The 17,641-nt window shown below is 40.0% G+C and overlaps 1 protein-coding gene and 1 long non-coding RNA gene across 3 annotated transcripts in view; one reads left to right on the top strand and one right to left on the bottom strand.

The window, feature by feature from the left end:
• Positions 1-773: 773 nt before the first annotated feature.
• On the bottom strand, positions 774-8,679 carry LOC106937854 (uncharacterized). Its single transcript, XR_001422479.1, has 3 exons — positions 8,592-8,679; positions 3,664-3,752; positions 774-1,871 (listed from the first exon to the last, which is right to left on the bottom strand). It is a non-coding gene; the product is annotated as an uncharacterized LOC106937854 (long non-coding RNA).
• Positions 7,712-17,641, top strand: part of fgf22 (fibroblast growth factor 22) — a 26,300-nt gene continuing 16,370 nt past the window's right edge. The window contains exons 1-2 of one of the 2 annotated variants that reach the window (XM_015019576.1): positions 7,712-8,125; positions 8,255-8,911. In XM_015019576.1, the coding sequence (XP_014875062.1) occupies positions 8,545-8,911 (367 nt within the window). In that variant the 5' untranslated portion in view covers positions 7,712-8,125; positions 8,255-8,544. Of the gene's footprint in view, positions 8,912-17,641 lie in introns of both variants that reach the window. The other variant, XM_015019575.1, reaches the window with a different exon arrangement.

Raw genomic sequence — 17,641 nt, 5'->3', positions numbered from 1 at the left:
TAAATACAAGTTATTATTATTATTATTATTATTATTATTATTATTATTATTATTATTGTTGTTGTTGTTGTTGTAATATGTTTTTTTTACTCTATTACTGGTATTATTCATATTTAGTTGTTGCAGTTGATAATACTGTTGCTGCTGCTAGAAATATATTATTATTATTGTTATTATTATTATTATTAGTAGTAGTAGTAGTAGTAGTAGTAGTAGTAATTATTATTGTTCGCTATAATAATAATAATAATAATAATAATAATAATAATAATAATAATAATAATAATAATAATAGTGGTATAAATTAATTTATTCATATAGCTTCAATATTAAGAATTGAAGTAGTATACAGCGAATAATGACATGGATATGTTAAGATTTAGCACACGAAGTAATACCAAAATAATAAATAATACTGTTAAGTGCAGGTCTTTGGTCCATTCCACTGCTAAGATAGTCGATCCCAGGACAGTTATTCTCAGGAGCAAGAATGCGGAGTGGTCCACACACCAAAGCATGGATACCAAAGAGTCTCTAACATTTAAAGTGTCTGTCTTTCATTGCTATGAGTAGAACTTAACTGGGTTCCCAATACTTTAAAAACATATATTTTGGTATCCCTTGTGCACCCTCATCGTTTTCAAATAAAACTTACATATGTTTGACCTATAGATGGCAGTGTCCACATTCATTTGAACTTGCCGGAGGATGAATCTGTCATAAAGGTATGACAAATGTCATGTATTGTTTTAATTTGTTTAATTAACTCATGTCTAAGACATGCATAGAAATATACACAGAGTGCTATGATGTACACTTCAAACATATTCATTTGTTTGATTAAAGGAATAGTTTGCCTGAGTTCTGGGTTAGGCTTTACAAACATTTCCTGGAAAAATCAATGACAGTGGTGGTTTAATTTGGTCTTTTTTTAGGGACTATATTTTATCTGTCATTATAATCACAGCACAAATATGCTTTTAAAGTATGTAATCTGAAGAAGACATCAAGACCCTATTCTTTATTGATTGGCCAAAAAGATGCCATGAAAACATTTTTTTTTATTTTTTTTTTTTTTATATGTATATAATAGCAATGACTATGCTTTGATTGGAGGGTAATACAGTAGTTGCCACAATTTTAATTTTGATTAATTTTAATTTCAATTCATTTTGTAAAATGTTTTATTATTGTTAATAGAGGAATCTTACAATGCCTGATATATTTTTCTGAAGACAGAAACATCTTTTTAACCCAGTTAAAGAACTGACTTTAAGTGTGAACCATCACTACAAAGCTAAAAAAAAAAAAAAAAGTTGTAGATAATCCAGAAAAGAGTACTTGTCGCAACCTGTTGAAATACATCCCCTCCTTTCACCCTGTGACTTTTAAAGTCGCAACCCAAAAAAGTTAAAAATCAAATGTGACTCTAATTCAAATTGACAGTAAAACTGTACTATGTTCTTCACATCCTGTACACTTTCTGACCTCCAGCAGCACCGGCCTTCCCTTCACGTGCACTCATCAAACCCACTTTAGTGAGCCTTTGTGTGTCAGCAGACGGGAGGTTAGCACAAGCACTACTTGACAGAGAGGGGGAGAGACAAGGGAAGGTGGTGGTCGCTGGGAGGGGTGCAGCGGAGGAGGAAATGAGGTCCGGACAGAACATCTTTTCTCAGCGGAGGCAGTGGCTGGAAGCACAGCAGCGGGTGTCTGTTCTTGAGCTGTAGGTGAGGATCAGGAGGTGTTTGTTGCCACAGTTCACAAGCAGGGCCCCCTGACAGCCTCGTTTGATGTGGTCGGCCCCTGTCGACGGCTGGCTCTTTGCGCCGACGTGACAGTCATTGCCTGGTGAGTGACTGTCAATGCCCCTACCAACAAAAGAGGAGACAGGCTTTCATGGGGCCTGATAATACCCAGGCCACGACGAGGCCGCCATTCTCACGTACTTTGATCATGGGGATTCTTTTGCACACCTTTGTAGGGGCTGCCTTATTTGTTTAACAGACGGAGAGTAGGCTGTTGTTGAAACAGCTTCACCTGGCCAGGGAGATATTATGGAGATTCTTTTCTGTGAGATTTTTTGTGCCTTTTTGACACGAGTCTGTCGGTTTGTCTGAACCCGTTGAGCGTAAATGCAGAGGTGAACCGATTACCCCTGGTGATGACGTACTGAATTAATTAATGCTTTGTTGATGTCACACAGTCTCACAGTAAGACGTTTAGAAATATCTCCTTTTTTTTGTTTTTAATAAGCTCTGTTAGTACCCCAGCTGTCAGTCCATGATTTTTGCACTGAATCTCCTTCACAAGAGTGGAGAACATAGAAAGAGAAATTGATAGAGATCTTTAACCATCACTCTTTATAAAATCTCTCTGTTTCCACGATGGAAGACCTGGCGAATTGTTTCTGTATTGATTTTCCATACATTTTAAATAATTTTGTTGCTCAAAGACCCACTGAAAAACAAATATCTAAAAATCTAGTCTACAATCACAGATCCTACACGCTACTTAATAGAGGATGTGAGTTTTTTTTTTTCTTTTTTTTTTTTTTTACAAATTCATAATTTGTTGAACACCTAACCCAAGGTGAATGGTATTTTTTTTTCTTCCCTTACCATTCTGGTTGCGTAAAATTAAATGATTTTAAGAGAAAAAAAAAAAAAGCCTTGTTAGATTTTTTTTTTTAAATGCATTGTTATGTGTACCAGCGAGAGAAATCGTAACTTACTTGGCTGCCACAGATTTGCATTTTATGATCGTTTATAATAACTGAGTCATCTAATCATATGATTACCAACTCAAAGGGCAGGTAGCGTAACACTGCTGTTAACAATGTTGACTTTATCTGCGGAGTGAAAAAATGCCGAGTCAGCATTTTCAAATTGTTCACCCAACAACCTCCCCTGTCCGTCTGTCTGTCTCTGCTTCCTTGTGCTTTATATAGACCAGATTATCTGTCCACACAGGTGTCAATTGTTTTTCCTCTCTTTCTATCAGATGCTTGGACCTTTGCTTGTTATCTTGCTAAGAGCTGCACTTACATCTCTCAAAACTCCGTTAGCGTCTGAAAGATAATTCGCTTATCACAACGCTGCTCACAATGAACAATGATTGTGAAGCAGGACATGCAAATGTCATGAGCAGGTCCAAACCGTGGTGGTCTTTGTCAGTTCCTTCAACTACATCCGTTTGTTTAGCAGCCAACCACAACTAGAGATATCTGTCGCACCTGTGCTTTGGTCTGAACTGATCTACCTGGCGCTGTTAAGATCACAATACAATAACTGCATAATAATCACTGACTTTACATAAAATAGACTGTTTCTTGAATTATATGGCTTTGGTATATTGTTTGCATAGGCACAATGTATGTATGTGGAAAAGTATTTATTTGAAAAAGGAACATTTTTGCTAAAAGATGGTGAAATCCAAGTAGCTATGTTAAAAGGCAGCAGTCCAAGGGTACAAAGTTAGAGAAACAGCAAGAGAAAAAGCAAGACAAGCATTTAGCAGGAACAGAAAACAATTAATAATAGGGAGCTTTTACTGAGAGATTGTCCGTGCTAGGAAGGAGGTCAGGTTTCAGATCCTTTTGAAGACTTTGATGGTACAAAACAGGCCTCATTATAGAGATATTATCTCTATTCAGATACTTACAGAGCTGCTTCGATCCCTGCTGGGAAAGATTAGGTTCCTCGACTCGAGAACATCCTCCTTAGGGTGCCTGGCTCTCTGCATGCCTTTCTCTGTTCACGACACACCCACATTACACAGGTCAACACAAATCAGTTCAGAGCAGCAAAGCTGCTCAACAAAACTCACTAGATACAGAGGTTTGGTCAATTAACCAGATATTACTAACAAACCAATAATGATGTTGTCTTTTGTCGACCATTGTCCACAAGAACAAAATTTGCCCGGGTTTTAAAATATTTTGGACAGTATATAATATTTTATTCTTCCGTCTATTGTGTTGGTATTTGTGTCGCTTTAAGAATCAATAGTCATTTAGTTCAGTCCAGTTTACTGGGGCCTCCACAACTATTTGCACCTCCTGTAAAGAGATATGTTCTTGAGTGGATAGCTTTGGTAGAGGATTCAACTTGGTAGCTATTGCAATTAAGTGTGAAAACTGTTAAAAACAGCGCCACTATTTTGCAGTGTGATTTTATTGACAACCATTAGTAACATTAATATGCCTATCAAAGTAATTATTGTGCTACTTTAAAGAATAGGGTCAAATACACATTACAGTTCAGACACTGGTAAGGTAATAATTAAGAAATATTTATAACAAATGTAATCTTGTATTTATGCTTCTACAGTCTGATGTCACGCAGCTCTATGTTCATAAATCTCAAACGATTATTCAATCTTAAGAACTGTGAGATATGGATTTTTTTTCTTTCACTATAAAGCACTTCCTTTTTGAGTTATAAACTAAAGATTGTGACATGCACTTCTTTGCAGGTTACAAGTGTGCACATTAGGTGATGGGAACTTGACAAGATAGTTTATGTGCCACATGTCTTGATCACGAAAGTAAGCGAAAGGCTGTTATTTGCAACATCAAAGCGTAGCACTGTAAAACAGCAGGATGTTGCATGTTAAGACATTGAGAGAAAAGGGACACATAAGACACTTGTCTATGGTCTGGCACTGAGCTCAGGGCCCAAACATTTGCTTCTAAGACACCACAATGCAATCTGCTGCCACATCTGACATTCACATGAGGCTCAAACTTCGTTGATGACCTCAGAAAGCTCTTCATTTTGCAAAGAGATTTAAAGTACATAGAAGGATATGTGATTTTAATTACAAGAAACTTTTATCAAAGAAGAAACAACTGTGTCTTCTGTAGCTCAGTCTTCCTCTGTTTCTCTTGTTCCTACTCTGTGTGTTATTTTTCTACAATTACCATTTTCACAATTAAGGCACAAAGCAATGGATGATTTTATACCTTATTAATCTTTTTATTATTGAAACTTTTTAAACACACCATGCAGAACTGGGGGACATATATAAAGTCAGATATTTCAAGTTTTCGATTGATAAATGTCGATGGACAATTGTTCTCTTTGCAAAACTTACATTATGGCAAAAATGGCACCAAGTATATTCACTTTTAAAAACAGAATATTATTTCCAGTTGGATTAGGTGGCACCAAGCTAACCAACAAACTTGGTTATGCCAGGATAACCAATAAAATTGAGCACTTTTGAAATATCCATGCTAGACAAAATGTCGTTTGTCAATTGGACCATGACAATATGGAGATGAGCTTCATTCAAACTTAAAAAAAATGGGCATAAATGGCCTTAAAAGATTGCATCAAATACACACCATGTTTATGAAGTCATGCTGTCATAATTTGAGCTTAAGATCCAAAACTGATTTTTGGATCATTCCCTTTTGGGACCATCAAGTCGTCCAGGTTCTAAAGCAGCAAAAGCCTCAGACCATTTCACTGCAGTGCAATGTTCTCTTTCTCTTTCTGAAATTCTGGGCTTGTTTTATGTCAGCTATCATGGAACATGTGAGGTCTTGATAATCGTCCAGATTTTTTATTTTTTTGTTGTTTTTTTTGCTGAATGTGACAAATTGGTTTATTGGTATTTGTGTTATTTTTGGTTTTCAGGGTGTAGGGTCTTGAGGCTCCAATTCTTGCTTAATCCTTGTCTTGTTGTTGAATCATGAACACTAACCTTGTGGATGGGTCATTGATATGCTATCATGGTCATTTTGATGTCAGTGATTCTGTCACTCACCTTGAATTTCTCTTCATCAGGACAAAATGTCTTGTTTTACGAGATCTTCTTGCACTGACGACAGGTTCTATTTACCAGATTATTTATTTTTTTTTTTAAAGTGGCTTATCAAATCAGTTCATTGGGTCCCCAAGAAACACACCATCACAGGGTTGAATGACTAGAGCCCTATCACCCTTACGCCTGTGGTCATGAACTCCTTTGAGCGAAGGACATCACAGACCCCCTGCTGTTTGTTTACTGAGCAAAGAGGTTAGCAGACAATACAGTCATTTTGGGACCGCACTTCATCCCGCGAACAGGATCCTGTTTGTGGACTTCAGCTCAGACTTTAACACCATCAACCCAGGCATCATCCACCAGAAGCTAACCTTGCTAACAGGACCAAAGTCCACCTGTCAATGGCTCACCAGCTTCCGGAGTGACCGGCATAAGCAGAAGAGACCAGGAAGCACCTTCTTCAGCACAGAGGAACCATCAGCACCACTGCTCATAATGAATACTTAAACGTTCCCAAATCAATACCATACAAATTTGCACTAAATGTTGCTTTTTCTTTTGTATAAACACTGTATATTTTCATATAAACTAAAAATCTTTTATTTCCTTTCTCATGTATTAATCTCTTCACTGAAAGCAATTTGGAACCGATATAAAAATTGCTTCTTTTACTTTGTGTGATGATCTGAAATTTTCAAATATGACCGAAATACAAAAACAGAATACATCTGTAAAGGCACAAACACCAATGTATATACGGGTAAACAATTTTTAGTTAAAAAACATACAAAACATCTGACTGGTCTCTTTCTCTGTCCTCTTTTCTTTATCTGAATGGCTAAAGATTAGATATGACATAGATGGAACAGCAGGTCTGGGGGAAGTGGTCAAAATGCTTAAACAACGTAAAGCTGCTTTCACACTTTCTAAGTATGAAGTTCTCAAAAGCAGTTCTAATGCTGGACGAACAGGACCCAAAAGTGGTACTTACAAATCAAACAAGCCCCCCTCGAAAGGAAAGATGATTTGTAAAGCTCACAAATGAATTTTTGCAACTCTTGTTTCCTGTTTCACAAAAATATGCATGTGAAAGAAATTAAGGCGTATGACTTGTTAAATTAGAAACGAAATGAAATAAGGCAATCTGAATTTCTTTGCTTAGCTTATGGGTAATTTGTGTTTCTACATTTACTTGAAAGATGACATAAGGCTTAACAGGATTAAACAGGCTGGCCGTACATCACTGCCTCGACCTAATCAGGATTATTAAACAGCTTGTAAAAAACAGACAAGAGTGTGGGAAGTCACAAAAAACAAATGTGTTTTTCATTTCCATCCCGCTCTGCTAAATTAAATGGTAAAGATCAGAGGGGGTGTTTCATTGAAATATTAACACAGGTGATCAAAACGTCTCTCCGGCATCCTCTGGAATAGCTCTGCTAACACTTCTTCAACCTGCAACAGGCAACCTGCTCTGTGTCTCTGACGGCTTGATGATTTAAACCAGAAGCCGTGAAAAAAAAACAAAAAAGCAAAGCCTTCCCTTAATTTGTCCCATATGCCTAAAGAGAAGAAATGAGCATGAAGGTGTCAAAAAAAAGCTGCCTCCTAGCTGGCTTAGGGTCTGCTATGAGACAGTAATGGAGATGATTTGCTACAAAATGCCTCACATCAAGGGGACACGGCGGAGGTCATGAGATGGAACCGAGGCTTTCTAAGTTTTTCCAGGTGTTTGTGACCATGAAAGGGCCAAAATACGTGTTTCTCACACAGGGAACTCCTCTGAGAGGAGACGACTGAAAGGGGACGATACTCGGTTCAAACTTTCTCATTTGTATGAAATTGCAGTGAATGGGCGCAGTGGCCTCCATCCCCCCACCCCTTCTCCTTTCAACCCCCTAGACGCTGGCCCTGCCCAGGATAAAATTCACAACCGCTCAGGCAGTACCGGCACAGGGGAGATGGCTGACTGACTGCACACAGCAGAGCATGAGGCCGGTAGCTTACTGCTTCGCTGCCCTATGCTAGCGCTCACACACACTCACTGGCTTCTGCTCACCCTGACACACACACACATACACACACACACACACACACACACACGCACGCACACTTTCCTCCCTCTCTCACTGTCGCAGACTCACACTGGTTCGTTCCCTCCCATACTTGCTGCCTCTCTATTTCCCTCAGTATCATACACACACACATGCACACACACACATGGGAGCACACACACACACACACAGAGTCAGTCACAGGCAACTCTCATTCAACTCTCTCTCAGCCACGGGTCAGCAGCTCAGACAGGCAACTTGTTTCTATCCAGCTGGAAAGAGCAGGGCAGCGCAAGGTGCACACACACACACACACACACACACACACGCACACACACACATAAAGATATACACTCATCCATTTGGACTAAACTCAAGAATTACCCACATGTTTATCCTTAAACATCCTTGGACTGTATCTGCAGACCACTGAAGAAGACTTCAGTCCAGGGAAGCACCGGAAGGATCTGTGTCAAAGATGGAGTAGACTTCATATCAGGAGCTGAACGCGTGATTTCAACGCTGAAGATGACAACCAGAGAGACTTGCTTTCAACCCAAAGCGGAGACTGACCATCAGTGACATCCAGAGGATCTGTTGTGATTACCATTCCCCTCCCTTCGCTGTCCAGGACTCCCACCCTCCACACTGACATCTCTTGATCACCAGCATGCCTACAGCTTGCACAAGGTGCACGTTGGGAGCCTAACCCACCATGTGCAGATGGATGACATCCGCAGCTCATCTTTGCCCTAAACTTACCCTCAGAACAGCCACCACCGCCTCCTCCACTGGGACGTTCATCCCCCTGCCCAGTGCATCCTCCTTTGCCCTGGCATGCCTCACCCTGCTCTTGGTCACCGCTGACACCGGAGCCTGTCCTCCTCGAGCAGGGCATGAACCCCTCCAGGGGCTGGGGAGCGGCACCAACTGTTCATGGACTTTGGAAAGGCACACTCGTAGTTACAATCACCTGGAAGGTGACGTCAGACTGCGGCGGCTTTATTCTGCCAACAAGTTCTTCCTCTGCATTGACAAAACAGGAAAAGTGGATGGCACCCGGCGGAAAAACTATGCCGACAGTAAGTAGCTTGTGAATTTAGTGTCAATGCACCCTGTGACATCCCTGCTTTTATGGCTGAACTTTGTGATCGACTTTATAGTTCATGGGAATCTCCAAAGGTTATATTACCAGAGGGCTATATCTGTGTGTTTGGAGCATGGGAGAGGCGTTGCTAAGTGAGAAGGGAATACCCTTGTGTGGAAATGGATTAATGGGAGAGCAGACACTGAGGAAAGACACTGAGCATCAGTTGGTGTGGTGCATTAGGGCTGGAAAAAAACCTCAGTGTTACTGGCAATTAACTTGTCAAAAGTGTAGTGAAAGTGCATCAGGTCTTAAGTAAGCAGGCTTAAACCACAGCATAGTTTTTGAGAACTATGACCTAGATTAGATTTGTAGATTACAAGTTATCCTCTTGGTAAGCATCCTAATTTGTGCATGTAGGTAGGCTTTTTTATAAACCTCTTCCCCAAGTGCATACAGTGCACCTCCCAAGCATCCCCAATCAGCTCACACTTGTAAATACTGCAAGTTGTCAAACTGAATGTGCAGTAAAGATGCAACTTAAAAAAAACATGCTATGGTTACAGGTAAGTGTACGGCTTCACCAGTGTGCTACATTGCATCTATAAACCATGTATAAACATGCTAGTCCATAACCAGGTATGTTGACAGACAGACAGAGCTAAATAATACAAAAAAACCAAAACAAAAAAACAGAAGATGCAATAGACTTTTTTTATTTTCTGTCATTTTTACATAATCTATTTCCACACTGTGCCATCACACATCAAGCAGATGAAGACATGTGACCTTTTCTCCACAGTGACAAAAATCACTGACTGTGGCCTCAGTAACTACATATAAACAATGAAATTAAATGATTGCACTTAAATTATGAATGATTAACATGCTTTTACCTGAACGCCCAGTATCAAAAACTTCCTTTTGGTTTACTCGGGTCTCTATTGTGCACCCTGTTATAGGTAATCAAATGTTTCAAGAGGGATTGCTGCAGAGGTTAGTACCATGAGGTTTAGGACTTTTGCCTTGGACAGATGATTTCATAAGGCTGTTTTGTTGTTGCTCTGGAGGCTGAGTCCACACTCTGCTGTCAGACTGGAATTACAAGCACCACTTCAGCGAACATTTTGGAATCAGGGAACATGTCTCCATTTGAAATGATCAGAAGTCGGCAATAATCTCTGGTCAAGTGGTTTCCTCATCCCGCAAATACTCACTTCAGCGAGAGGAAATCTTGAAGCATGCATTCCACCTACACCAGGCGTTCAGCTGCACTGGTCTGAGACATGCAGTGGTCACAGATGTGCTTCCAAACATCCACACTGTCCAATATACTGTCAGCTTCTGGTTAGTAAGATGCACTGAGTATGGTATACAGGCCAGAGGGGATGTTCAGATACTTGCCTGGAAATTGGTTTTGTGATTCAAATATATTTATTGTTTTCAACAACAAGTTATTGTCTACAGAGCAGCAGAGGCATCAGAACCGTCATCAGCATACATTTACATACAACATATTAATCAGTCAGCTAACGCCAGTCAATGTAGATGGATGTTTACAGAGCTCCGGCCTGGGAGTCTTTATTTGATTGACTTGGTTACCTCTGCTACGCACTCTGTGTGCAAAATGGAAAATGTATGCATGACCTCACCAAATGGCCAGGAGTGCGTATTGCAATCTGCAAACCTGTCAAAGAATGTGATTTCAATGTACCCATTTAAAAAATGGTCAAAGGCTAAAAATATTAACTTGACCCCTGATCTTGCGTATACTTTAATATGAATACAAATTGCTTCAGAAAGGCAATGTGTCACATCTTGTTTCTATTTATTGCAATTCTAATTTTTATATAAACCATTTGTGTCTTACTAAATCTAACAGGTCATTAGCACTGATTAAACCGATCTGTTGAACTCACATAATCGGGCAATTGGTTTGTAGAAAACTGGTTAAGAACATTGGATGTAAAATGGTACCAAATGCCCCTTCTGGTGGTATGACTTCCGGTCAATGACCGTCTCTTAGAGATTATTTAAATCTAGAAAAAGTGAAACAACTCCTTTATTTGGTACAGACTGACTCAAGGACAAGACAGCCTTTTTATTAATCTAATATGTGTGGAAGGCTGGAGCGCAATCTCCAGAATATGGCTCCAGCCTCTTTGCTCCTTGGCCGGTCTGTAACCCCATTTAGCACCTTCGCGTTACTGTTTTGCCACTTCCTTTTCCTATTGTGTACTGATGAAATGTATGGAAAGTTTATTGTATAATTTACTATAAATTTTAGATTATTCTTGGAAGGCTTTATATAAAACGCTGCTTGGAGTATTTGCAGTACTGATCCTCCGATACTCCGGCTCGGAGTACCGGAGGATACTCCGAGATATCTTATGGATAATATTGCATATTATCTTAGAGAACTAAATATGGAAGACAATTACCTCTGATCACACCAAAGAGCTCTGAGATGATAAGTGTATAATGGAAATATTATATGAACCATTTATTGTCAACGCTGTTCAAAACTTTCTCTCCGTTGAACCAGAAAAAAATCTGAAGTGTAAAATTAGGAAACAGCAACGGCGTGAAATGTCCAGCAACCGTCCACAGTGCATCCTATAGTTTAGCAACTTTTCCAAGGAGCTTGATTATGCATGAAGCTGTTTCTCAGTAGACAGCCCATCAATGAACGTCTGTTCAGAGCTGCACAAAGCCAAATGAACTAAAACTGGCCATGATCTGACCTCCCTCTCCATTAGTCATTGGCTGACCGAATGACTGGGTAGTCTTCGGAGAGACATTTTTTTGCCTTTGACGGTAATATTTATGTATTTGGTAGTTATTACCTTTTTATACAAGTAGGTGAGTCAGACGTTTTTCCATTCAGCTACTGGGGGAAGAACAGCTGCTGGGTCGAGCTGACGGGCCAGAGAGTCTGCTTCCACTGTGTCACCGAGCAGACTGGCAAAGACTTGTTAACCTGTCAGGAACAGTCACCTGGCAAAGTCTTTAAAATCCACTAGTAATTGCATAAACTCAAGCTGAGATTAATTACCCCTGTCTTAATTCTGGACCGGGTTGTGACGTTACTCTTTCATCAAAGGCGACTTATGTCAGCTACTGTAGGAAATAATTCCACCTAACTATTAAACAAATTTCAAACTAAACACATTTCAGGAGGACTGTGGGCTGAACGAACATGGAAATTTGTCAGATTTAAGAGAGGATAAGAAAAGCAGTTGAGAGTTTGAAACTTACGTTTTATCTTCCAAAAATCATTTACACCTGCGATGTCGAAGTCAACAGGAACCCTTGTCAGTTAACATGTTATTGCTTTGTGTTCCTCGTCCATTATCTTTTCCTTTACCGGAAAGAATAGATTTTTCTGTGCTCACACAGAGTTAAGGGATGTTGCAGCACCCTGAGCTGAGCACACTGCCAAACAAATGGTCATGAAGGCTTTGCTTGAAATTTACCAAAGTGGAACTTGGAGTTAGTCTGTGGTTGTGCATCTCTATGAGATCTGCTCTAAGACAGATAGGAAGGTTGGCAAATTCAATCTCTACTTTCAGGAGAGATTGTCGACACCGCTACATTACCGTCTCACCTCCACCCCACTCAGTTTTTCCAGCTCAGACTCCCTCTCAGGTGCAAAAACAGTTGGAATTAGTCGACAGGCTCTTTACTAATTGAGGGTGGAAAATATTGTATCAGTCCCAGTGGAGCAGGGGCATGGAACAGCTGAGGGAAGAGACGAGAGGGAAGAAAGGCTGACTTAGATGGATGGAGGGATTACGGACTTGGACACAGTTGAAGGGAAATGCAAAACTTGTTTGGCACAGGAGCGTGCTTTTGTTCAATGCTCCGCGGTTCGACTCCAGCAGAAGTCGTGCGCATGATTGCATGAGTTTTTCACATAAGCAGTTTGATAGTCTTTCAAAGAAACCCCCTGAAAGCAGGGACAGAGGGGATTCTGGAAACCCTTCTCGCGAAGCGATGACATTTCAGCACCGTCGCAAAAAACCTTGAGAGGACAGGCTAACATTTGTAAAATCTCCAAAGTGTTCCAAGAAAAATGTTCTGCCTTGAGAGCACACATGTGGAAATGTACACAGCAGTCACACACTGAAACACAAACACTAACTCCTCCAGATAGCCATTTCTGAAGTTTGTTATCGGAATCAGGCCAGTTCTGAACGTTTCTCTCGTAAAGTGTTTGTTAATAAAACCAAATAGAAAAAAATCGACAAGGACTAAACATAGATCATAGTCCGCATGATTACAAACTACTTTACTGTACAAGTTACTATAAATAGACTTCCCGAGCACAATAGTACAGTTGTTTTAGGTGCCAAAAGGGAGGACTTCGACATGTTTTCTTTTTAACCTATGTCTAAGACGAAAATGGGGAAAAACACACCCAAGTGTTTAGAAAAGCAGCAGAGGCAGGTACACATCATATCCTGTCCAGGGTCATCGGTCACCGGCTGCTAATTAGACTGAGCTGCAACACAACAGCTGCACTGGTGCGCCCAGCGACGGCTTCATGATCAATTACAACAGTGAATGCTGAGTCAAGTTCCCCTGACAGATGAAATTGTGTATTTCAAACTAAGGCTTGTTTTTACCCATTCTTTCCTTCTGTTTCATTTCATGGCTCTTTTGCTGGCGGGTCTCTCTCTTTGCTTCATGTTTTTGAAATCCCATTTGAAAAGGTGGCGTGTTGCATTTGGGTGTGTAAGGCTAGTTACATCAAAAGAAATAAGATCACTCATCCAGGGCCGGCCCAAAGTACGATCAGCAGTTGCAGCTGCTTAAATCCATGAATTTAAATCCATATGGCACCGATTGATTGATAAGTTCAAATAATTATGTACAGCAGTTGCAATAGATATTGAGCAAATTGATATTTTCCTTAGTTTAAATATTGCTGATGGAGTCACGGGCATGAAATTCACACCACATGATTTCAGCAACTCAAGTAATTCTCACATACAAAGAAATCAATGCAAATCATCCCACAAATAAAGTTATAGATTACAGGTGTACAGGTGTGAAACACACTTACAGAAATTTCTTATAAAGTTTACGGAATAACCTTTCTTGTTAATGACGTATTCAAGATGTTTCCCGTTTGGAGAAACTAGTCCTGTCCATTGCTCAGTTGTGATTTGGAATCATTCTTCTACACCGCTCTCTGTCAGCGCTCCTCGGCTCTTTAACAACTCTTTCAGTAATTCTTATGGCTATATTTCATATTTCTATCTGAAATCTTATGAGAGACGTCTGGTCATTGCTGCTTTATAGTAAAACTTATTCTTCCACTGTCAGATTTTTTTTTTTCTCCAGCAGCAAAGGTTTACAAACGCAGCACCAATCACTGGCATAAGCGTATTTCACAATAGTATTTACTTGTGAATGAATCTTTATGCAATGTTTATCCAGTGAGAAAATTTAATCAGCTTCTGATATTGAAGCAGAAATGTTTCGATTCTATTTCAAAATTTAACTGAAGTCCCTTCTACATTTTTTTTTTCCACATAATGTTCTGAATGCTTACTTGCTGTTCTGTTTCAGTTCTTAAGACATGCTTAATGTTTTTGTGCCAAATCCATTTTAAATTCTTTCTGGTTTATCTTGTATGATGATTTTAACCTCTGTACGTACAACCTCTAAATTATTTTTTTTAAACTCATGAAAAAACTGTAGGAATTGAAATCCTCATAAATGAAAAGATGAATTCCCGAGGAATTTCTGCCCAGGGCCTCATTGAACTTTGGACCGGCCCTGCAGCCCCCACAAAGCAGACGTTGCAGAAGTCATCATGGAATTACTTGAGCTCTCTTCTGCCTCTGCAGCTGCTACTTTCACAGCTGGGGTGTGTTGTATTTACCGACTTTCTCGTGATGTGCAACGTGTTCCTTTTTGAAGCACCAGTTTTCCGAGTTCGAGAGCGTGTTTGACTTGGAACAAAACCCACAGGAAAAACCACCACCGCCACGATGAAATATGTTGTGGAAATGTTTCAAGCCTGTTGTCGGCGGGGGGAAGCTGTCCATCAAAAAGAGGAGAAACTAATGTGAATCTGAGCCTCATTAAAGAAGGGAGGCGAATCACAAACACATCGCTTTGCTCCACTTTATCTCAGAGGAGTCAGAAAGTAAAGAGTTGAGCTAAATCTTGAAAGAAGGAGAAAAAAAAGAGTTGATTATCATTATTACATTTTAGTTTTCCTTGCACGGGGTTTCTGCAGAAGAGCATAATTCATTCGAATGAAGTTTTGGTTCTGCGTCCTACAGATTTTACAAGGGAAAATTCAACTTACTCTTAATACTTTTAAGTGTATGTTATTCAAACCCCTCCTTTCATTTTTGCAAAATTCTCAAAAGATAATAAACCCGAGTTAAAAATGGATTACACAATGAAAACAACAATTATCCCCACAACAAAATGCCTTTTTTTTAATCATAATATAACATAAAATTCTTTTTAAATTTGTGGTCACCAGCCCATGCCCACCACTTTGTATCACGATCGCACATATTGTCCCTTACATTACTGACTGCACTTTGAAAGTGTAGTGCTTTCCTGTAGCAAAGCAACCTGTAGAACATCATATCTGTTCTGCACTGGGTGCAGAGAGGTTCACTCTGCGCTGGCCTCTCATCAGCCGTAGCTTAATGTTAATTCTGGTGAAGTTCTGTGGATCAAAGTACAACAGTCCCGCAGCTAAGGAGGGAAGCACCTGGCTGAAAAAAAGAAGAAAAGTGCTTTGGTTTGTTGAGTCAAGAGAATATACATGTTAATGAGGCTAGTTGGAGGACCGGGGCATGCTCTGCTATGCATTGAGGTGGAAATTAAAGGCTAAAAGAGTGCTGGAGTGTTTCCCGATGCTCATTAGTCATTAAGGTTCTCCTCTGGGTTTGTTTCAACTGTGATGGCATTTTTGTAAAATTCTCGGACGCCGAGCAGGGGTAGAAATATCTTTTGGGTTGTGCTTTTCATATAGCTCCAAGTTACTTCCTTCTTGTCAAAATCAAATCGACACCTGTCACATTATGCTGAACCTGAAAATCATAATTTAACATCAGTCACACAGGTGCGCGGTTGCTGAATAAGAATGCAAAATCCTTCGCACAAATGTGTGCGCTATCACTTTCCTGGGAACTCTGCAGGACAAGAGTGTCAGTGTCAGTCCAATTAGCCCAGAGATCCCAGATCGGTGCCAACTGGTTTCTGTATCCTGAATGGGTTCACAAAATGTAGCAATTAGTAGCTAACAACCTTTAGCAAGCGTGGCTCTGGCTCCTCTCTTGGATTTAATGGGTTCATCAGCAGGTTTATAGAGTCTGACTCTGGCCCTGCCAGCTAATTTCTTTATAACATTACACATAGCCATGGATATCCTGTGGGCGTGAAGTTACCACAAAGACTTCACAGTGTCGGTACCTAGCTACGCGAACCCTAAAGCTATTGACCAAAGATGCTTGCGCTGATGTTCTAGAAGCTTGTAAGGAGCAGACAATAACTTCTAAAGCACAATTAAACGTGAATGTCGCTGATTCAAGAGTAAAAGAGAAAAAAAGATGGAGGTCTCACTCTTTGAATTGGGCCAGAAAAAACAAGCCATGTAAGCCTCCCTTGGCATTACAGCACATTCCCGCACGACCAGACGTTTTTTTTTTGTCCAAAAGCAGCTGCCTTAATGATTTAGGTGCTTTAAACACCAGTGTAACAAGCCGCTGCTAATTACAGTGGCGTAATATAACTCTGAGCCTGGTCATAGCCAAGAAGTAAGTTTTGAAATCCAGAGGAGCAAAAGAGAAAGTTTGATGTTTTACTCAATGGGAGAAATTTGGTGCAGTTCTTTGGTAAAAAGGAGAGTTATATCTATCATTTGGAAACAGCTAGCATTACTTCCTGAGCTCTGACTGTCTGCAGTGGTTTTCAAATGCTGGTTAAGGACTAAGTCTGCAGACGTGGAAATACACATGGTTATATATGCTGATATAATCCCTTCAGAAACCCCCAGAAACACTAATGTGGGGTAGTATATAAAGCCCTAAACCTGGCCTTTTGAAAACAGCAGAGCACCTGATTTACACTCACTCTGTAACACGGCCCACAGTATGAGAAAGCTGCAATATAAAAATAAAAGCAGACTCTCCCAGGTAGCATACCTGAGCTTCTCCTTTTTTCCAAGGAAAGCTATAAACCACATTTGCACATGGAATTTCAATATACTTCAATCTGTTTTTCAAACCTCAGTAAAATATCCCTAGAGGTCTGAAAACCTGGGCAGCTTGAAGATGACTGCAAACTTGCTGATTGGCAACAGACGTTTTGCAACTTCGGACATACTGACATGTAGTTAATTATGTCATTACACTTAGAGGAAATATTTATCCTGGAGGGAAATTGACTTAATTATAAATAACTCATCCTGCCTTTTCAACCCCACTCTCAAGTCGTTTGTAGCCTTTTAAGAGTGGCACACAGTGTGTCATTTAACAAAGCTTGTCACATTGAGAGAGCAGGATGTGATAGTGTCTCCCATCACACTGCATGACTTGTTGCTGCAGCAGAATCATGTCAGACAAAACACACCAGCCCATCAATAAATGGATCGCAAGTTAGGCGCATTAATGTGTTAATATTGAGATTAAGTCCTGTTATGAGTTTGAGGTGAAAATGGGACAAGAGACAGTGGTAGAAAAGCTCATTG

This window comes from Poecilia latipinna, unplaced genomic scaffold (genome assembly GCF_001443285.1).
Source record: "Poecilia latipinna isolate Pla-1442-1.1 unplaced genomic scaffold, P_latipinna-1.0 Scaffold2449, whole genome shotgun sequence".
Lineage (NCBI taxonomy): Eukaryota > Metazoa > Chordata > Actinopteri > Cyprinodontiformes > Poeciliidae > Poecilia > Poecilia latipinna.
This window is presented reverse-complemented; position numbering and strand designations above follow the sequence as displayed.